Here is a 23,782-nt window from a genome sequence, read left to right as displayed (position 1 = left end):
TGCCTCTGTTGACCATGGGATAATGAAAGGTCTCAGAGTTTCACATCATCATCGAGGTGGACAAACTAGGACAAGTTTGGAATATGGATAAAACTGGGAAGTTTATGAACAGGTATGTGGAATTCTTATTTCCTTCTTGATTTACCACAATTGCCAAGAAAGTAGTGTAATAATTTAATTACTGTACAGTACGGTAACTATCAGTAATTTGAATGTTTATAAACATTTATGTGAAATTCTTAGTATCTGCTTTCTTGATGTACTGCAACCGTTACTTTGTTGCAGTGAACACACGCTTAATGCAAATGTTAATTAGCGTACATACTCGTATCTACATAAATGATAGTTTTAATTTGAATTAATATTCATTACAGTATTATATAGTGTTATTATATACTTTTTTATGGCTTGACAGGTTTGTTTTGGAAGATTATGCCGCTGATTACATTTATTGTCCAAGAGGAACGCCATGCTTCTGGTTTCAAGGCAGCAGAGGATAGGTAAGCTAATAGTATAAATTTTTTTCAGTTTCACTTAATTTAAATGCATGTTATTTTTTAGAATTTTTTTGTCCCATGTTGAAAATATGCACTCTATGGAATATTACTTATTAATTAAACCCCATTCTAATAATTGTTCTTTTTTTCCTGTCTTCCCAGGTGTACGTTGATTTTGTGCAGAGTTGCTGTGGGTTATTTTAATAGGTCTGGCTGTATCTATGTCAGCAAAGCCCTGTGCACTTCAACACCGCAACATGAACATGCTGCCGGTCTACTGGATGCACAGCATAAAAGCCTTGACAATGAGAGAGCTCTTCCTGAACTAGCTTCATTACCGTTTCATGCTGGAGGTCGGCGTCAGTGACCTTAGATGTCAGGATGTCAGAAAACCCCAAATCAATCAATCAATCATGCTGGAGGTTGACCAGTATTTTCAAAGCAAAGGGTTGGAGTTTCAAGTTCTTGCTCACCCTTGATAGCACTCCAGGACATCCATTTTCATTAAGGTACTTCTTCCCAATGTGAAAGTGGTGTCCTTTCCTCCAAATACCACTGCACTTATCCAACTGATGGACCAGCGAGTCGAGAACTTTATGGCCCATAATAGCAGATGAGTGATGGGGTGACTTCAAGTAGAAGTGTATAACGACTCTTAACTTGGATGTTATAAAATATGGAAGTGACTTCTTGATTGCAGACTGTCTTTCTTTTTGTTGAGGAATCGTTTCAGAACGTCAGGCCAGAGACTGAGAATGCTTGTTGGATGCGTCTATGGCCAGTGTGTGAGAAGGATTTTTCTGGCTTCAGTCCTGAGGAAGCTTCCCAACAAACAGTCAAGGAGTTTATGACCTTAGCAAGGAAAATGCTAATTGTAGGCTTCGAGGAAGTGGTTTAGGACGATGTCTTGGAGTTGCTTGATGGGCATAAGGAGGACCTGCCTGAATTAGTCCATTCAGCAATTGAGGAAGAGGAGGAAGCCAAGGTCGATGAACCTGGTGAAGATGAAGGCATCATGCTTGAGAAGTTGGCAGATATGTCATGGATGGTGGAGGATTTAAAGCAAAAGGCCCACACTATGGACCCTTCAATGGTGCATGCCCTCAGTTTCATGCGTACCATGAATGTGAGGGTTTTCAGCTTGCAGGAGCATCGTAGATAAGATGAGGTGGCAGCAAAACAGCTCCTCATATGTTGCTCACCCCTTGCGTGAAACAGCCACCTTGTCTTCCAACCACAGAATCTCTTGAATGTGAAACTCCTGGAACCCTTTCTGCAGCAACCCCAGTGGAGCTCCCATAAAACAGTGACGAAGATGGATTAGATCCTTTTTCCAAAGATATTTTTCAGGAAAATTTACAGCTTTTAAAAGTGAATAAGTTAATAGAAATTACAGTATGTAAAATCCTTTTTAAAATTGTATTTAATATTGAATTAGATGTATTTTACCTTACAGTACATTTCGTACATTACGAACCCATTTTGTCATTTTTGCTTTGGAGCACTGATGACTCATCCACGTTAATGTGTTTTGCCTTGCAGTTATCCATTTGGAACTGCACGGCTTATCCTCATCCACCTCCCCTAGTGTGCTCTTTGCAGGGTATTACAGTATCTGGCAAGTGATGTCATAATATTTAAACTTAGTTTTTAGCAAATCCATTAATAGTATTTGTAACATTACTATTTTTTGCAGTATTAGCTGTACATATTGCTACAGATATATTTACGTAAGAAGGATTTTTGTGTACACTACGAGAACACTTTGTTCAGTGAACATAAGTCCACTACAGTACGCCGTAAGGTTTGCATCATGCATCACAAGTTGTTACCGCGTAGGACTTTGTACTGTACATAAACGGTAAGTGTTTTTATAGTATTTTTTTCTCAACATTATTGTAATATAAATACTGTGTTCATACGTGTAAGAGAGTGAGTCATTAACAGTATTTGTAGCTAATAACTATTTTTTTACGGGTGTTAATTTTACGTATTACTGTGCATATCTTTACGTCGTAAGGATTTTTATGTGCACAATGAGTACTCTTCATCTTCAATGAAGACAAGCAGTCCACGGCGCTGCAAGGATTGCATCATGCACCACAAGATGTTATTTCATAGAACTTCTATGTAAACGGTTAATGGTGGTGTAGTACTGCTCTGCACTTTTCTTCCCATTGTACATGAAACTGTACTACGTGTTAGCGCATGTACATTAGTGTACTTTGTGCGAAATACTCTATGGTACAGTAGATACAGGCTATGTGTTAGGCGAGTTGGTAGGGTTGTGAGGCGACCTCTCAAAGACAGTGATCACTTAAAAAAGTTGTATTTTGTCTCACCTTAGCTGATTAAGAAGTGCTGTACTGCATTTTTTATTGTTGTAGTGATAGTACTGTACTTATATATTACAGTAATATACTGTACTTATATATTACAGTAATATACTGTACACTAAAGTACAATATCAACAAATGTTGTAAGATAGGAACAAGTGGTTTGTTGTTACTTATACGTAAGGTGGTGTGGCAATGTCACTTATGAGTTGTCTTACCGTTTACATTAATGAAGCCGTTATAATACTGCAATATACTAATACAATTACCTCTGATTATTGATTATGCTGTACAATACCAGGATGGAAATCACTTGAAAACAATATAGTGCAGTCCGGTGTGTTACCTGGTGTGTTAGTCGACCGCTCGTAGGCAGTGGTCTGTTTTGGAGGGTTATGACTAGTCCCATCATTGGGCACAAAGTATTCGTGGATTCTCACGCTTCACGGGTTTATCTGTTACCCAACCCCTCAAGTAAGGAGGGGCGAGTGTACAAGTCTTAGTTTTAGCCTGAGAAAATATTAATTTTATGATAATTTGTCTAGCCCCTCAATCAAAGCTTATTAAAAGTTAGAAGGAAACCTTCATGTTGTCATGTTCGGAATCATACTAACCCCTTCAGGACAAGAGGGTCACTCATGTCCCAGTATACCTAAAGGTTAAGATTATGGCGATCCCTGCACAAGTATTTTATATTACAATATGCTGTACTTTGTATCCTTTGCATCGTTTTATGCCATTCACAAGCGATTATTGTTTTTCATGTTTTTTTTTAGTAACTTCGGCTATATATTTCATTGCTTTCTATTTGATTTATCATTTTTAATTGATTACATCATTGTTTTATTAAAAAGAAAGTCTTATATCATTCATACTTAAAGAAGCCATGACTCCATGCTAAAGTAGCCAGGTTGCAATAGATGAGAAACCGAGGAACCGTCTTTGTCTTAGTAAGTATAGTTAGTTTCATGGCTTGATTTTGTTACATAACTAAGTAATTCTTTTGAAATTTATAGGCAAAATAGCAAGAAATTTATATACAAAATTTCACAGACAATGGTTTTTGGTTAACATTTAAATTTGGAGTTGATAATATTGCTAGTTTTTATTTGTTTTATGGCGAGGTCTGAATCGGAGAAGCATTTTAGTCATTTCTCTCATCATTACGAACGAGTTAAGAAAGAGCGGTATTGGATGTAAGGACAAAAATTGCTGTTCTTATGACTTGCAGGGTAATCTAACATTTATTTTCAAACCACAAAGGTTGATATAGATTTTAAATCCTTATCGTTGAATATAAATTTGGATTTCTTAGACTTCAAGGTGAGAAATATGTATGCAATATGATATGATTACCAAGTTGAATAGACACAGATATAATAAATCAGAAATGGCTTGAAAAAATAAGGTTGTTTGTTTTAACTACAAATAAGGCCAAAATAAGTCAATACTATAATAGTTTTAGGACTAATATACTGTACTAGGTTTATACATATAGCTTAAGGGGACCATCTGCTGTGGTGGATAATGTAACAACTTGAAAAAATAAAAAAACAAGTTGTTTCTACATATGCAGAAGCATGTCATACATACTCTTCAGAAGTTTCAGCCAAATATTTCTACGAATAATAAAGATAAAGCAGTCTTTAAATGATGTCATCCTAACTGTGTCATCTGCACGATTGAGTTTGACAGAATCTTCTTTCCGTGTTTATTTTTGCATACATGCAGTGATGTTTTCACTCATGTTTCAAAATCTCGTACGTCTGGCAGAGATGTAAGACATTGGTAGAGGGTAGGCAAACACAAACTATGATCTACGAGAAGACCAGCCAGTTTCCAAAGACTTGTAGAAGTTATGATGCACTTGTGAATGTTTACTTGCAGTTCGTAACTACATTGTGTTTCAAAATGTCCTCGTGAACTTTATAGCAAGGCCAATGCTATCTAAGGGCAAAGAATGATAAAAAAGTAAGCAGAGAGCAGCAAAAAAGAACCAAGAAGAGAGGGAAACATGAAGAGTGCAAAGCTTGAAAATTCTAACTAAAACTCTGGCAACAACGAGGGGCCGCTGGCAACTCATGACACCCTTACAGCAAGGGTATTAGTATAGTAAACTTAGGGTTTAAATACTTTGTTTAGGGAGCCTTCATGTAGGAATAAACAATAAAAGTACAAATTAAAGTTATCATAATGTTATTTTCCTGTTTCTAACAAAAAAAAAATTAATAGCAAATCTTTGTGAGTTTTTAACTAAAAAACATACTTATTCGGATGTCGTTAACCGTTTCTTGGTTATTTATTGTTCAATTTAAGAGAGAAAGATATTATTGAAAAGATGAATAAAAATCCTAAATTTTTTGTGACAATTATGATTTTCCTTTTTCTCTTTTTTTTTCATTATTATTTTGCATCCAGACAAAGAAAATAAGAAAAAAAACTTCATTAACCCTGGATATGGTCGTATATGACCCGAGGTTGAAAAAAAACACGTTTTTTTTTTGCCATAATTTTTCGTCCGTATTGGTTGCGAGTGATATCGACCTGTGAGATATCAGTTCAGTGACCTGTGAGATATCAGTTCAGTGTGCGTAGCAGTCGGGTAAGGACGCATTTCATCCCAGCTATTTTCCTTATGCTATTTCTGAGATACCCTCGGGTCGAGCTCGACCCATCAATACCTAATTAAGGTAAGTTGTGTAATATCAAATTTTTGTATAATTATCGAATGTGCAGTAGTGTTTAGGCATGTATATAAAAGGATTGTTGTAAAGTGTTTGTGAATGTCTTCTACCCTGTATGTTTTTATAAAATAGATTATAATTTTTCCTGTTTTTGTAAGTTTGTACCTTTATGATAACTTAATTATGATCATTATTTAATTTTTTTCAATTGCAAAATAATCTATAAACTTCATTCTAGCTACCTTAATCTTTTTCTGCAATTCCTCAAATAATTATATAAGTAAATGACTCGCTGATGTTGACATATCTTTCTCCATTTCAGGTAGCAGATTTGACCTTCCAAGGTGGTGTGGTTGGCGGCCATTTTGTGAGCATATCCGACAGGAAAGCTGGCATAGCTCTATGTATTCCTCTTTTTTTTTATAAAATTTCTGATATTTTCATGCATAAATACCATGCTCAGCAATGGATATAAGGATTTGTCTTGAAAAATTTCATAACATAACTCTGCCAAAAAAAAAAAAGATGAAAATTAAAAAAAACAAAAAAATTTGTCCCTTTATAAATATCAAATAATATCCAAGAGCAGATTCTTTTACACATTTTTGTTGTACGATAATAATACAATTTCCTGTAAAAATTTCAGCCACTAACTATATCAGTTACCTACCCCAAAAAAATGTTAGAAAGAGGATAGATTTTTTTAGCCAAAAAACATACGCTTTTTTTCTCATTTCAGGAAACGTTCCTTTTTGGTTCTTTCCCCCCCCCTCAATCTCGGCAAATGGTGCTCGATTATCATAGAATAAGTGCTTAGAATAGTTTTAGTTTATTTTCATATTTAGATTTTAGGTGAACTTCTTTGTAAAGTAATTTTATTTGTATACATTTTTTTATATTAAAAGGTGGTGAATTGATTTGTAAATTAGGTCATTTTTTTTGGACCTCGGGTCAAGGTCGACCCATGATACCTATTTAAGGTGGTAAAATAACGATACCTATCCAGGGTTAAAAAGACAAAAAGGAAAATAGAAATTATCACACAGAATTATTTGGTTTATAAAGAAGTTTTTATGGTATGATTTTCAATAAAATTGGTGTCATATTAGTGGAGAAAAGGCTACCTAATTTTTTTTATTTTAAATCATGATATTTGCTAGTAAATAAAGTATTTGATCAAATGATTTGAAATTTTTGAATGAAGAAGGTATTATATACGTCTAAATCATATGTATATAGAAAGTGGGTATTTTAAATTATTCAAAAAGAAAAATGCAAGACATAGCGGATGGTCCCCTTAACAGACTTTTTAGACCAACTAGTTCCTTGCTTGAGGTTTTAAATCTTGAAGATATTTTTTGTTGTTGAAATGGTAGCATATATGTTTCAGTTGAGTATTAGGAGTCCAATCACACAATAGAGCTGATTTGTATCACTTATACTGCAGATGATATACGACTTCCTCATTCTTATCTGGTACAACTTGATATTTCAGCTACTGTGAAAGCACTAGCTTCAGGGGAATCTCTTCTAGAATCATACCATCAAAAGATGTGTGCTAATTTACTTAGTAGGGTCACGTTGAAGACTCCTTTCCTTGTGTTGTGAGGACTTCACTGATTCTTCTGAAAAATCTTTTTACAAGTAGTTATCGCACTATGATCCTCAATCATTTAGCTGTATGAGCTACGGCTTCTGGCCGAAGCTATGGAGGTGAGGCTGTCTTTTGGATAGTCAGAATAGTTGGAGGATAGGAAATGGATTTGAAATTTATCTGAGGTCAATTGAATGCTATTGGGATATTTTGACAATGTATCCAGTTTGTCCAAAATATGTTTAAAGAGGAAAAACTTATGAAAAACTTGAAGACTTGGTTTCTCCAAGAAACTAAAAGTGACTCTGTTCTCTGGTTCTTGGCCTGGAAGTATTAGAAAAGATTTTTACAATCGATTGTTTAGTCCAAAGGTAAATATGAGTCCCTTTTTTGGAATTAATATATGAGAGATCTACTTTATTGTTGTCACTGTTCTTGAAGTATTTTGTTTATTGATTATCTTGTAGTTTGTTTATGTTCTTTACTTACTGGGCTATTTTTACTTGTTGGAGCCCTTGGGCTTATAGCATGCTGCTTTTCCCATCAGGATTGTGGCTTAGCTAGTAATCGTCGGCGCCCACTCGTGTCCGAGTATTGGGTTCTGTCGTTAGCCATCAGCCTCCTATCTATGGGGTGGGTATGAAGAAGGGTGGAGGAAACGACAGAATGCCAGTAGCTGGGTATATTGTTTTGGGTGGTCGTGGCTTTGCAACGGCCACGCGCACACACTTGGCCCACACCGTTTTCACCGCGGCTCAAGACATGAGACAGGCGGCTTCTCCGATGTTGGTTGCATCGGGCTGCTGGGTTCTTGTTATGTCAAGGCCAGCCTTGTTGCCTGCCCGACAGGCATTGCCCTCTTCCGCCGTTGGGGTCTTGTTTGGTTTGATTTTGGAGTTTTCCTTCTCCTAGCCTTTGCCTATCTTAAATAAAGGAGAAGGCCTATAGGGGTCCAGTCTTGGTCTGGTCTCTCAGAACTGGCCTTAGCGGTATGGTTGAGCCTGCCAGGGTGGATAAACTACCCCACCGCCATTGCCCAGCCCATCATTGAGACACTCAAGCCCCTCTACTGCAGCAAAGTGCTGGACCAACAGAGGGGTTAGCTAGTAATAATAATGATATATTGACTAGAGCAACGTTCTACAGTTTCCATTATTATTTCTTAAACGGGTCTGAATAAAGATTAGATATGGTCATTTACCTCCTCCCCAGACCATTTTGAAGCAGGTAATTCTACATGTAATGCTTGCATCTCATTACTGTTTTAAGGGATTTGATGAAAAGAAGTCCTGAAATTGTCAGAGATGGTGGAATTAGCATTATTTTGGTTGTTGATTTGAGTAAGATTTACATCTATTTTAGGTATGTTAGAGCTTGTAAAACATGTCATGTGGTGGCTGCTTTGAATACTATGGTGACCACTTGAGGAAAGCCAATTTGAACCAAAAATTGCTGTGAGCATTAATACTGTACTCGTATTTATGTCCAGAAACTTATCTGCAGTCAAAGCTGGGTTTTAAAGGGTCGTTTCCACAGATAATCTTGGAATGGTGTGGAAACTGAATACTGTATTTTTCAAGTCTGTTAAGGCAGCCCTCATATCTGTATACATCCATCCAAATACTGTCTAAATAAATGAATTTATCCCCTTATAAAAGCAGTTCTAACTTCTGACAGTGCTTGGCAATTTTTTATAATTGCTCCTGAGGCTTCACAGTTCATGAGATGGTTTCAAGTCTATTTTTTTTATGCCACACCAGTCTCTTGCCTTGTCTATGAGCATAGGTAACAGACAAGGTGCATTCGTTTGAAAACCCCTGAGGCCGTATCCAAGTCAAAATGTAGAAGAGCGCCTCTACCACCTCCTGACTACCGTTTATGGTTTCTTTAATAAGTCAGACCTCAAAGTATCTGAGGTGGTGCATTGGACAAGATGTGCAACACTAGCTGTTTGAGGTATTTGTGTGGGGGGTTTGCTCTTTTGTGGTAAGAGGTGGATAGCCAGTGGAAAGTGTTGCAGAAGTTGAGAAATGCAGGAAAACTAGAGCAGGCCAGACCTCTCCTTGTTGGAAGCGTCAAATAATATAGCAGGTGACTTTCTTTCTAGACTTTGAGAGATATTGCAAATGGCGGGGGAGTGTGTAGGCTGCTCAGATGAATGAAGCAATTTTTTTTTTTCCATAAATAATATGAAAATATTAAAGCTGCTAGGTTGAAGGGATGCCATAAAATTCCACTGGTACTATCTGCAATGAGGTAGTGTGGGATTAAAACAGTGTAAGATGTTTCACGTGTACTGTATCCTGAGTATGTTGTACTAACTTATTTTGTCTCCATTTCATAGGGGATTGGGACAGAGAATCAACTCTGTGTTTTCTGAAGCAGATGCACCAGTTGAGTTTAGAAAACCAGAAGAAGAAAATCCTAAGAATAGGATATGTTGGTTGGGAAAGGATCACAGCAGCTTTGAATGATGAAGGATATAGGTGAGGCTTTATTAACATATTTTAAAGTTATACCTTATGAAAATTTTTATATTTTGTTCAGTATAGCTTAGCAACCTCTGCTGTTCATAATTAATTGATAATAACAAAATGGCGTAGTACTGGATATTTATTTTCATGATATCTGAATTGATATAAACAGCTTTATCTCTTTAGGATTTAACCCTTTTACCCCCAGGCTATTTGGAACTTTCCAACCCTTAACCCCCAGGGGTTATTTTTTTTCAAGCACATTTTGCAGTATATATTTTTTAAAATTGCTCTAACAGCCTTAATTTTCGTCCTAGAGGGGTCAGGTTGGTCTCATTCTCTTGGAAAATGCCTGAAGTTTCTCAAAAAATTATCAAAAATATGTAAAAAAAATGTAAATAGCATTTTTTTGCAAGGATATACCGGTATGTCCATGGGGGTAAAGGGATGAGTTTTGTGAAATGTACCAGTACGTCCTTTGGGAGTAAAAGGGTTAACCCCTTCATTACAAGGCAGTGAATCTCCCTAATTCGTTGTTTGAGATTTTTCACCAATCGATATACACGTACATTTAATCGGTGATAACGTACATTTCCATGATTTGGTTTTACTGCGCATTACTGAATAAATTTTTCAAAATTTTGCTTTTTTTCCCATTGTATTTGACTGGGGGAGGGGGAGGGTTAGGGAGAGGGAGACTTAATAAATTTACTTCCTGTTTGTTCATTTGTTTTTCTGTTGCCTCACCTGACACGTAATGTGAACTCCCATTGAACTATGAACCAGGTATATGAACCAGGTAATCCCAGTTATTGGTATTTCAGGGTTTTGGGAATAGGAAATACGCAGTTCACTTTTCTGAGCAAATACCGCTGAGAATGTCAATAAGTAGAATGATTAGAGTAGACTAACTTCTGTGTGAAAAAAATGAACAACACTAATATGAAATATATTATATATTTATGACATGAAAATATTTTGGAGATGATAGTTGAGAAAATAAGTAATGAGAAAGAAATGAATAGACCTTCTCTGTATATTTACAGCTATCTAGGTTCCGAATGTGTTCAGCATTACTGATATTAAGAAAATTTCCTGAGACGTGGAATTTTTAAATTTATAAAAAAATAAGGGGAAGATTTATATGGTTTGAGACATTTTCAGGTAATTATTTATAGTACTGTATGGAGATAAATTGATGTGATTTTGGACATAATTTTGTAATGGAATTCAATCAAACTGCTGCTCTTAACTTGCATGGCTGGCATCGTGGATGGGAGACAGATGGGGAGAGTGATACAGCTATGTCTTGCTTTAGAGAGTGCTTACTGTGGGATTTGATCATATGGGTACATAAAAATAATCTAAAATAGGCCTTAAATAATCACAAATAAAGACTAGAATTGCAAGTGTCTCAGTTGGTCGTTGGGTGAGATGTGAGGATAGCGATGTCTCTAAGCTCGTGGGTCTTAGAGTACCATAGGCTAAAGAGAGTGATGTGATTATGAATAACAAAAACACACTAAAATAGATCCTATGCAATATGGAATAAAGGCTAGAATTCCAAAATCTTTGTTTGTTGGCCGAAGGAAGGAGGGACAAAAATCAAGGAGGGTAGGAACTTTTCTCGTGAAATAATCATTGGTGAGATATGCGAAAATGTGTTGTATGCTGGTTAGATAAACTATTGATTTTAACTTTCTTATTGTTTATATTGGCAAATGACTTGTTTGGTGCGTCGTACACCGTTGTACCCAGCATGTTTTGACGTTCAGTATACATCATCGTAATGAATAGGTTAATATTTTGTTTTCTAAAATTATTTCAGTGTTTAGAATTACTGTGGAAAATGCAAATTCAAATATTACAAGTTGGTTAGTCCGAGCTAAAGGTTGTATTTCACATGGAACAAGTTATATTGTAAATTTTTAATAAAAGCTATTTATATATGGTTTGCTTCAGGTTTTCAGTTGATATGGTGGAAGCCAGATGGAGAAACATGGTCACCTTGTACAAGACAATGGTGGATCATAATGCCTTGCCAAATGTTGAACCTCAGTCTGTTGCTTATAAAGATGACTTGGAGAAGATTCTCAACTATGTTCCCAAACGAAGACAGATATACGAGAAGGTGAAAGGACGGTCTGTGAAAATGGGTGAGTGAGGATGGGGTTTCTGATTCCTCTGAATGTAGATTAATCTTATGAAAGAAGTATAGGGAGCCCTTGCTAAGTCTGAAACCTCCCTGAGTTGGAATGATTTTGACGAGTAAACAATCTTCATTTGCAGTTGCAAGGTTTTATTGTTGCTCTCTTTTATATTTTTCATTAAATTTTTATCTACTACATACCAAATTATTGGCAAAAGAAGGATCATTGTATCCTGGTGTTATCAAATGCAAAAGTCACTTATTCTAGACAAATTACTGTATTACAAAATGGAATATTATTCTTTGCATGTAGCCCTTTTTTTTTAACGAGGAACTTCGTGTCGTCATTGGCTAACTTCATCGTATGTCAGTAATTTAAAGGCTAGGCAAAAAGCTAAGTGTATAATAATGAATTTCTAGTAAGGTTTTATAACATAGTAGGACTAACATGGTTTTTGTCTGATAATTGTACAGTACGGAGCAATAAGACCTTTTTGGAGACTATTAGAATTTATTCTATATTTGGTGTTTGTATTGAGGAATGCAACTTTATGGGTAATTATCAACTTATCAATGAACTGTTCCTAAATAGCTTCTCTCTTTGGAATCTAATCAAGTTTGATATATTTTGTTTTAAGAAGTGCGACTTGACCTTGTTGAAACCATGTTATTTTGGGGGCACTTCAAATATGGTACTTTTTTTGTTTCAGTCGTGGTTTTTTTTTATTTTAGAAACCATTTGAAAGGGGATTTTCATTACAAAAAAATTTAAATAAATCTTTATATTTTAACTCTTAAATGTATTATTTTATCAATATTTATAGGAGACACTTTCAATTATGACTTTTTCATGTGAGTTTTTCCAACTTTAAAAAAAAGTTACTTTCTAGATTGTAGGCAATAAAATTCTTGATCTTTTGTATGACGAAAATCTTTCAAGCTTTGAGGAAGTAGGCTTTAATAATTTTTTATGTAGGGATTGATAGAATAGACTTTTGTATAATAATATGCTTTTATCCGTAATTTGTTCCGTAACTGAAATACAAACCACGCTATTTACATGGGGTAATTACTTCGGCGTAGCTGAATGATGAGCCATAAGAATTTTAACGAGGGTTTACTACCCCTCCGCTAGTTAGCGGGGGTAGGGAGGGGTAGCTTGCTACCCCTCCCCCTCACACACACCGGTGAAAGGCTCACTTTACTTTTGGCTCGGATGGCGATCGGATGTCTCCGCTCCCATCCTCACTTGACAGCCATTATTGTTTTGTCTTTTTAACTTACCTTTTCTTAACAAAGTCCTGACTCGGTGGGGCTCCCCTCTGTGGACCGGTTCGCTACAGCGATGAACTAAAAGCTCCCGCTGTACTGCTCCCCGGTCCCGGACCCCAAGGCCGTCTGGTAAGATGCCTTCGGGACAACATCGATGTGTTTGCCTTCCCCCGTTCTGGCTGATGAGGAGAGTACTCTACAAGACCAGAGTATCGGTCAGTCTCTCAATGACCCTCCATAGCTTTGCTAGGACCTCTCGCAGATGGCTCACCAGTCCCTCTGTAACTCCTTACGGAGCCTCCGAGGGAACCCCCCCCCACGCCACGGGTTACTCACACAACCACATGCCATCATCCTCCGCAAAGCTGTAGCTTCGCTTCGTCTTCCCGCCGGGAGACTATCCAGCATCTCCTCAAAGAGAGAGGTTTTTCGCAACAAGTTGCGAAAAGGAGGTCTGGACACCTGCGCAAGTCTTCCGCAGTAGTCTCCCAGGCGGAGGGGCGAGTTTCTGTGGTCAGGTATCGTGGAGAGGGTATCCCTCCACACGATGCCGCTTCCAGCAATAGCGGAGCTCCTCGTGGGATTGCGGGATGAAATGTGCCTTTCAGTTTCGGCTGTGAAAGGCTATCTCTCAGCCTTAGGTCTTGCCTCCAGGCTCAAGGGATTGACATTTCTCCCTCGCTGGAACACACACTCCTCATACGAAGCCATGTCCTCTCCTGCCCTCAGTCGAAGCTCCTCCTTGGAACGTGGTTCGAGTCCTCAAGTCTCTAAAGAGACCTCCCGACGAACCACTACGTAAGGCCCCAGATCACCACCTTACTGGGTAGACAGTGTTCCTGCTAGCCTTATCCTCGGCCAAGCGAATCACATGGTCTCTCATACGACTTCGCCCATTCAGGGGGGTATGGGGAGGCAACGTTCAGGTTCGTCCCTGAGTTTTGTTGCCAAGACTCAGAACCCGGGAGTGCCGGACCCGCGGTTCGACTCTCCAGGTTTCGAGTCTCCAGGTTTCGAGTCTCCGTCCTGTAGCAGATGACCCAGACCATCTCCTACCTTGCCGGTAGGGAGTCTGAAGTGGCGTCTTGAGAGAACAGCTGCAGTTCGTCCCCAGGCTCAAGCCTCGTTCGTGGACCCTGGGAAAACGAAGAGGAGGGTCACCAGGAATACCATCTCAGCCCGGATTCGCAGGGTGTTACACCCGGCCTTGAATCCTGACCCTTCTCCGTCGCATCGCCCTAAAGCCCATGATGTCAAGGGTGTAGCTACGTCCCTGCCCTTCACGGAGCATCAGTCAGTGATGCAGGTCCTGCAAGCGGGGGTGTTGAAGCGTCAGACCATCTTCTCAGCCCCTTACCTGCAAGACATGACCCACAGGAGGCTCGATACGTTTCTATCGGCCCTGTGGTGGCTGCACAACAGCTGGTCTAAACCTCAGGCTCCTTAATGGACAAGTAGCAGAAGGTTGAGGGCATTGTTACCTGGTATTAGTCTGCATGAATGAAAAGATCTGTCTGGCCCTTATTCTTTTCTCCATCCTCTCCTCCCTTGGAGAAAGCAGCATCCTGGGTTCTCTGCACAGTTGACCTCAAACCACTGCAGGTAGACCATGCTTCCTTGTGTTCCTAGTATTAGGTGTAATACTGTCATGTCCCCATACCCTGACGAGGTGGTATTAGGAGAGTCCTAGCCTAGATTTCCTTCTGAGGAACTCCAGGTCAGCCGCCTAGGACAAGTCAGCCGCCTAGGACAAGTCACTTTTCACCTTTGCGCACACCTTACGTAGGCCGCGGCAGTTTCACAACCGCTAGCGAGGAGCAGGGATTCCCTATTGTCCGAGTACTTAATCGCTCGAATATGGAATCCCCGGGCAAGCCAAAGCCAGTATGGCAGGGACTTACCACCCTTCCTTAGGGTTAAGTCACCCCATGTAAATAGCGTGGTTTGTATTTCAGTTACGGAACAAATGACAAATTTGTAGATAATTTGTATTTTTCCTAACTATACAAACCTTAGCTATTTACACATATTTGCCCGCCAGCCCTGTCCCCCAAGATAAGTCCTACCTCTAAGTTAAGCGAGCCTTTCACCGGTGTGTGTGAGGGGGAGGGGTAGCAAGCTACCCCTCCCTACCCCCGCTAACTAGCGGAGGGGTAGTAAACCCTCGTTAAAAATTCTTATGGCTCGTCATTCAGCTACGCCGAAGTAATTACCCCCATGTAAATAGCTAAGGTTTGTATAGTTAAGAAAAATACAAATTATCTACGAATTTGTCATTCTCCTCATTGCTGGGAATCATAAGGACATATCAATAATTATCATATTTCAGGGTTACCAGTGGAGAGTCCCTTCCCTCAAATATACAATAAACATTACATGTACCAAATGTGAGCGCATGAATAAGACTGTTATTTTCGACTGTGCATTTTTCTTGGCAAATATTACGTTCCTGGCATTTTTTATTTTTGTCGATACTTTTTACATCATTCAGCATAATAATAGCAAAAATTATAAGTATATGAATAAGCAAAGAAATAAGCATAACACAAATATGGCAAATGTTTATGTACAAGTACCTTATTGAATATAAGAAAACCGATAATTTAGTCCTAGGGAATATTAGAAAATGGTGATGTTTGTATATGGGTATACTGCATGGATTACTAGAATAATTTTCCTTGAATATGTTTAAGAAAAAGTAAATAAAAACTTATCCAGGACAGAAAATAGTTACTTAAAACACCTAGCTCGCTACGCAAATATACAAAAAGTATTTTTGCTACAAAACAAATTTTTTCACCAAAAAAGCTATTTGAATCCTAATATAAAGATGTTCTCAGAATTAAAAATGCAATAATCTGGATTTCCAAAAACCAGAGGTTACGAGTTTCCCTGCTGAAGAAACTGGTTCTATGAACAAATCTTTGGAAGAGAAATTTTGATTCCTTGACCAAGGTTCGGCCATGTAAGTGCATGTGCAATACTGTATGTGAATATTATTTTTTATTATTGTTGTTATTACTTGCTAAGCTACAACCCTAGTTGGAAAAGCAGGATGCTATAAGCCCAGGGGATCCAACAGGGAAAATAACCCAGTGAGGAAAGGAAACAAGGAAAAATAAAATATTTCAAGAACAGTAACAACATTGAAATATATATCTCGTTTATATACTATAAACTTTAACGAAACAAGAGGTAGAGAAATAAGATAGAATAGTGTGCTCGAGTGTACCCACAAGAAAGAGAACTCTAACCCAAGACAGTTAAAGACCATGGTACAGAGGCTATGGCACTACCAAAGACTAGAGAACAAAGGTTTGATTTTGGAGTGTCCTCCTAGAAGAGCTGCCTACCATAGCTAAAGAAAAAAAAAAGTGTTCTACTCTTACCAAGAGGAAAGTAACCACAGTTACAGTCCAGTAGTTAATCCCTTGAGAGAAGAAGAATTGTTTGGTGTATGAGAACAGAGGAGAATATATAAAGAATAGGCTATACTATTTGATGTATGTGTAGGCAGAGAAAAGTATCCAATGTAGTACTGTCTGGCCAGTCAAAAGACCCCATAACACACTAGCGGTAGTATCTCGACGGGTGGCTAGTGCATTGGCCAACCTACAACCTTTAATTCAGAAAAGCTTTGACCTTTACCCATGAATACTCTCATGTTTATATGATGGCATTAATTGCTTGATTTTTGAAATTTTTCTTATTACAATTTGAATCGCTCTAACCTGGGAACTGGGGACCTGGGTATGGCCTCGCTACAGAAATTGACCTTTATAAGATCCCAAAGTGAACTCTATAACCATATCTGTATTCTACATACATTTTGGCATGTTATTAAAGATAGAACACAGTTTGAAACCAGAAATACTGTAATATTGTAATATTTACAGACTTGTTTGCTTACAAACTATTTTTTTTTGTGATGAAATACTGTAAAATTAAGTTGGCTGACTGGTTAGTTCTCAGAAGTTGTGGTTTCATTTCATATTTAGCGCTGTCTGCAGTTGAAGCGTCCTTTTTTTTTTTTCTTCCAAGATTGGCAAAATTTGAAATAATAAATTCAACATATTTTTAAAGACTTGATTCTTTGATGATAAATAAATGGAATACCACAAGTTTAACAGAGTTATTTTCAATATTCTCAGCAACGGAATAAATCTCATTAATGATTTTCCTATGCAGTGAATCTTAGTATTTCCCTTTTATAAATGTAATAACATTACATTGATGAAGTTTTAGTATTTAAAGATATGATAATACTGATTGTAGATGCTTATATAAATTCTGAAAAATATTTATACCTTTTGTAATAACACATCCTATGAAGTATTTAATTGCAAGCCATGACATTTAGAAAAAAAATTTCTTGAGTCTGAGGGATTTGTAATAATATTGTTTTCCATAACTTGTGTTAGGAGAAAATTATATTGTTTAGCAGATAATTAAGCACAGAAGTAGTAATATTTCTCTCTCTCTCTCTCTCTCTCTCTCTCTCTCTCTCTCTCTCTCTCTCTCTCTCTCTCTCTAAATTGTTGTGATATTTCAGGCTGAATATTTAAAATGGTAAAATATATAGCCTATCACACATTTTGTAGCTTTATGGCTAAACAGAGACTTTACATTTTTTTTATAGTAAATTAATTTATCTTTGTTACAGAGCGTTTTCCCAGTAATATTCTCTCTCTCTCTCTCTCTCTCTCTCTCTCTCTCTCTCTCTCTCTCTCTCTCTCTCTCTCTCTCTCTCTCTCTCTCTCTCTCTCTCTCTCCTCTCTCTCTCTCTCTCTCTCTCTCTCTCTCTCTCTCTCTCTCTCTCTCTCTCTCTCTCTCTCTCTCTCTCTCTCTCTCTCTCTCTCTCTGATTTCAGGCTGAATATTTAAAATGGTAAAATATATATCACATATTTTGTAACTTTATGGCTAAACAGAGACTTTACATTTTTTATAGTAAATTAATTTATCTTTGTTACAGAGCGTTTTCCCACCAATGGAATAAAAGTTCTTTTGCAAGCATACAAAGATCATATGGACCAGTTTATGGACACACGGGTGAAGAATACCGAAGTTTGGGATGAAATCCAACAGGTAGTTTTAAGTGAATTGCATGATTACTTTTAAAGACAGTAGCAAATACCTTCGTGATTCATAGGCCTTATTAAGAAAAATATTTAAGGAAAAGGATAAAAAAAAAAAAATTTTATGTAAGTACTTGATTAATCCCTTGAAGAATATAAAATTATAATAGTCAGAAACAGCTTTTGAATATTTCAAATCCACATAAAAGAATGGATTTTTTTTTTTATTAGAGATAAAGGGAAAATAATTTGATCATGTAGCAAAGTTTCATTAAAAGTGATACTGGACAGAGCTATTATGTTATCCATGGACCTAACGATTGAATTTTCTTTCTCTGTTTTCTTAACGTTTTTCATTATAATGGTAGAATTAAAGAATAAGAGCAAGCTAAGGAAATATTGAAAAATATAGTCAAATTTACTAGCTTTTTATTAGCGTCTTGACATTTTAACCGTATTCATATGAATAGTGGCCAAAGGAAACTGTCGAGGCAAATTAAATTGGGATCTGTGGATTTCTTGGCACTTATTCCAGGACTAGGTCTTTTACCAGTTTGGCATGTTAATTCCTTCCCATATTATATATGGATTTTTATAATGTTTTCATGTGCTTCAGATTCAAAATCAATTTGAAAAATATTTCTAACAATTAATAGACACTTGGGTAGCAGTCACTTTTATTAAGTTTTAATATATATATATATATATATATATATATATATATATATATATATATATATATATATATATATATATAGATAGATAGATAGATAGATAGATAGATATATATAGATATATATAGATATATATATATATAGATAGATAGATAGATAGGATTTGTTTCTTGCAAGTCATCTTTGATGTGCACTGTGATACAAATTGATATGAGTTTTTACTGTCATTCAGAATGTCAAACCATTTACTCTGACCTTTTAGGTGCATTTATTTTGAACTTATTAAAGGCCATGAATTTCCCAAGTGAGTTTCCACAGATTAGAATTCCCATACATAAAAGAGGGGACCATTTTAAGAAATTCATATGTTTTAATTCAATATTGTTCTTTACAGAAGTTGCATGAGGAAGGTTATGAATACTCTACTAGCAAACTGAAAGACATCTTGAATGGAATCATCAAAGGCTTTGAAAAAACTCAACTCCATAACAGTTTGCCAGGAGCTATTCGCCGGGATGTCTCGTACTATCGTGAACTCTCGGAAATACACGGAGCTCATGGAAAATGGCCCCATGTTCAAACATCGAGGACTGTTGATATGAGGATGAAAAGGAAATTTCGCCTTAGGCTTCGTATGTATACACTTTGATTCAGGTTTTGCAGATATTAACTTATGGTTCAGTTTTTGTAGACAACTTTTTATGGTTCAGGTTTTGCAAATATTAATTTTTTGATAATTAACTTCGCTTGCTTTCTTTATATCCTTATATTCTTTTTAGAATTTATCATCAGTGTAGAAAGTTCTGTTTTATGACAGAAATCGTTAATTTCTGTTCATGACTCTTGGAGATCTATTGTAATGATACTATTAGTGCAATAGTTAATCCAAAGATAAAGGTTCAAAATCTGTAAGAGAATGTTTTTAGTGTCCAACCTTAACCTAGAAGTTAGTCAAAAATTATTTATTTTTTGGATGTGATATACAATATCAGAGTATTTTTTATATATTAATAATTTTAATAGCACTGTTACTTAATACCATATGTATATTGTTGTTTTCTTTCATGGTTTATTCTTTAGCTCTCAATTTCTGTTCCTGTATTTGCTTGCTTTTTCTATTGTCACTCCTGGGCCTTGGGGTTACAGCTTTGCTTACAGTAACAACAATAATGATAATTATGATTATGTGACTAAAAATTTATTGCTATAGCTCATGGAATTTGTTTTAATTCTAAGGATGAAAATTTTGGTGTGAAAAAGTTATAACTGGTTGGCCAGGGATTATTTAAGTGAGTAAATGGCCTAAAAATAAGATGACAGCACTTAGCATTTTATGGACAACTATTAGGTGATTTTGAAAGATTATAAAACTAAAACTATTTAGGTTAATATTTGGTACTTTAATTTCTAGTGAAACTGAATTCGCTATATGAAGTAGAAGAATGCTGGCCATTTTGGCATCTTTCTGTATGACCAATGGGCACCAGAGCATAATAACTTGCGTATCAATCGAGTAAAATGTGAACAATTCATTTCCAAAGTTCATTGTTCACTTTGTGGAGAATGATAGTAGGTTACTGCACATGTGTTGCTTGCATTCACTTTTAACAGCTTTTTTTTTTTTTCTCCAAATAATTACGCATGAGTTTCCAGAGTTTGTTTGACAAGTCCTTTTTTCCCATTTGCTTCAGTTTCCCCATGACTACTGTCACAAGATGTCTCCCACGGGAATTCAGTCTATTTAAAAGTTTAGTAGTAATTTCATATATTTTGGTTATTGATTGTTGAAAACACACTGTTTAATCTGTATAGCTATTATTGCTCATGTGTAAGAAAGAAATATCCCTGAAATAATGACCCACATGATTGACGTACTGTACTCGTCTCATCCATGCTCCGCTTAACAGAATGGAGGAACAGTGATATTGTTTATTTGCAAGCGAAGCAAGGCATGATGGAGCAAAATGAATTCAAAGGTCCTAATATGATTTACCTGTATAGGTCATTACTGTAAACTTGAATTTCACGCTACTTACGCGAACCATATATTTTTCCAGCTAGTTTTCTTGTTTATTATGTATTTTTGACCATCACTATTATTTCATGGTGTTAACCCACGCAATACCACACTTTCCTACTGGGGTCTCTCCATAATTGTTATTATAGGGTGGAAGGATTATTCATGATCAGAAATTAATGAAAAGCAAGATAACAAATCAGATAAATATATGGGTCATGCATATAGCTAGAAATTAAGGTATCGTTTGTTTACCATTTTGATATTTAAAAACTGGAGGTAGAAAGAATTTTTTTTTTCCTTTATGGAAAACACTGATCAGATTCTCTTATCTTGTGTGACTTTTCAGACATTGGATATCTTGGAGTAAATATTAGCCCCATACATGATAAAAATAAACCTTTGGAAGCTAGTTGTAATAAAAAAAAAATTTTTCTTAGATGTTGGATTACAGTCTATTTTGCAGATACAGTACTGTACTTTTGGCCATCCTTATCTGCGGGTTCTTTCTTCACAGTTTCACTCTTTTGCGGCACAGAGAATCGTATAACCTATGAGATAAAAGATCGCATATTACCAGGTTTGCGAGAAGTACTCTCCTTTTGAAACAGAAACAGAAAGATAATCTTGATGATGAAATTACCATACCATTGAAGTGTTAGTCCTTCAGGTTCTGGAAAATTGCATACAAGTAGCCATTTAATCCATTTTTTATAGAACTCAAGGTTCAGGCCGATAAATGTAATTATCAAGAAAAAGAACGAATGATAACGTATAAAATTGTGTTTTCAGTGACAGGGAAACTACAGTAGCTGCTACTTCACGAAATAAACTTGAATGTAGAAAAAGCTTTTGGGCTTATGAAGCAACAGTAAATTGTGCTAAAGAGATGTGTGAAGTTGGTTCTGAGAATGTTTGTAAGATGAACAATTCGAGAACCAGAACTGCAGATGGTTCCTTAACTAAATTATTTTAGACTTAAAAATATGAACAGATATGCTGGTGAAGTGTCAATTTTGTGTGTATAATCATGAATTTGAAAAATCAAAGTGCCCAGCTTTGCAAAAAGTCTGTGAAGCATGTTAAGGAAGAAATCATTTCAAGGCTGTTGTAAGAAAAGGTAAAATTGTTAAAGAGAAGAACAAAGAGGCAGATGAAGGCTACAATCCTTACATGTGGATGGCACCGGTAGCAGTGAAAAGTTCAAGTAGATTAACTACATTGCTAATTGTAAACAGTACTGAGGTTAGGTTTCATTTGGACACTAGTGCTGACGAATTTAATATGTCAGAGGTATGTCTAAAGGGATCAAGTGCAACCAACGTCTATGAAACTTGCCACGTGGAATAAATCCAAGCTTTCGACCAATGGCGAGACGACATTGAATGTGAAGAACCCCAAAAAGGATGAAATTAGAAATGCAACCTTCATTGTAGTTTCAAATGACCCAATGTGTTTACTTAGCTCAAAACATGTCAAGAAATGGGATTTGTTTTTATCAATGGTAAAGCCTTTGTATAAAAAACTGACGTAATGCATGAGATCAGTGACGTTGGTGACCTTGGAGATGCTAAACTTAATGTAGATTCTACATTACAAGCAAGAATAATACCGTACCGACATTTACCCATTGCATTGAAATCAAAAGTTGAAATAGTTACACTCTTGTGAAAAGAGGAGTTTTGATTCCAGAGACTTAACCAACTGAATGGTTTAGTCAAATGGCAGTCGTTCAAAAAACAAAAGGAAAGTTTAGAATATGTATCGATCCTCAGATACTCAACAAGGCTCTTAAAAGGAAAAATTACAAATTACCTATTTTGGAGGATAAAACATGCAAAGGTACTTAGCAAACTGGATGTTCAAGATGCATTTTAGCATATGAGACTAGAGGAATCCAGCAAGTTAACAACAATGATGACCCCCTTTGATAGATATCGATGGGCTCGTCTACCATTGAGGCTGAAGGTGAGCAGTAAAATATTTCAGCGAAAATTAAATGAGACATTGGAGGGGCTTCAGCGTGTATAGTGTGTGGGTGATGATATTATGGTTGTTGGTTTTGGAAATGAGGAAGACAATACAATGTGTGATCACAAACAAATTCTTCAGTCATTACTTAAGCGTAGTCTCAAGGCCAAAGGATCAAACTAAAGGAAAAGAAATCTATTTATAGAAAAAAGGAAATCTCGTTTATGGGGCATCATTTAACATTATCCGGTTTGTTGGTTGATGAGAAGGAGATAAAGGCCATTAAAGAAATGCTTGCCGTTATGGATGTTTCAGGAATTTGGAGGCTTTGTGGAATGGTGCAATAGCTATCAAGGTTTTTACCCAATCTGGTTGATGATTTAGAACCTATCCGAGGATTAACAAGAATGTAAATTTGAATGGAATGATGAATCCACTCCCTTTTCTCATTGATCAAAGAAAAGATCACTCATGAACCAGTTCTGGCTCATTTTGATCAAAGTAGGAGCGTGTATTATAGGTTGACAGCAGCAAAGATCGTATTGGTGCAGTCATTATGCAGGAGGGAAATCCAATAGAATATGCATCAAGGACCTTAGCTAGAAATGAATGTAATGGGGCTCAAATTGAAAAGGAAGTTCTTGATGCGTTTTTTGTTTAGAGTGATTTGACGAGTATACTTTACGGCGACATGTTCATAATGACCATAGGCCTTTTGCCTCAATTCTCACAAAGCCATTAAGTCAAGCTCCAATGCGTTTACAAGTTTTTATGATGAAGTTGAACCGGTACTACGTCAAATATCAGTAAAAAGCGGAAAAATCTTATTGTTTGCCGAAACCCTTAGTAGGGCCTGTGCAAAGAGGAAATTACGGAAACACTAGTAAGGACGATGGATTCATGAAAAAATACCCTGATTCAAATTTAAAGGAAGATAGAGACGCCACCACAAACGACGAAGAGGTGCAAGAATTGTCTGTAATCAAGAAAGGATGGCCTGCTGGTAAACACAAAATTCCGAAAGTATTAAAACCGTA

General features: G+C 36.6%; 1 protein-coding gene across 4 annotated transcripts in view; it reads left to right on the top strand.

Annotated features, from left to right (window-relative positions):
- LOC137656694 (uncharacterized) overlaps positions 1-23,782 on the top strand; it is an 89,434-nt gene that overhangs the window by 40,354 nt on the left and 25,298 nt on the right. For all 4 annotated transcript variants that reach the window (XM_068390896.1, XM_068390898.1, XM_068390895.1 and 1 more), the window contains exons 6-9: positions 9,456-9,597; positions 11,548-11,741; positions 17,981-18,093; positions 19,152-19,389. In XM_068390896.1, coding sequence (XP_068246997.1) covers positions 9,456-9,597; positions 11,548-11,741; positions 17,981-18,093; positions 19,152-19,389 — 687 coding nt within the window. The remainder of the gene's footprint in view (positions 1-9,455; positions 9,598-11,547; positions 11,742-17,980; positions 18,094-19,151; positions 19,390-23,782) is intronic.

Source organism: Palaemon carinicauda, chromosome 17 (assembly GCF_036898095.1).
Source record: "Palaemon carinicauda isolate YSFRI2023 chromosome 17, ASM3689809v2, whole genome shotgun sequence".
Classification (NCBI taxonomy): domain Eukaryota; kingdom Metazoa; phylum Arthropoda; class Malacostraca; order Decapoda; family Palaemonidae; genus Palaemon; species Palaemon carinicauda.
The sequence above is the reverse complement of the archived record's forward strand: the minus strand, read 5'-3'. Positions and strand labels throughout refer to the sequence as shown.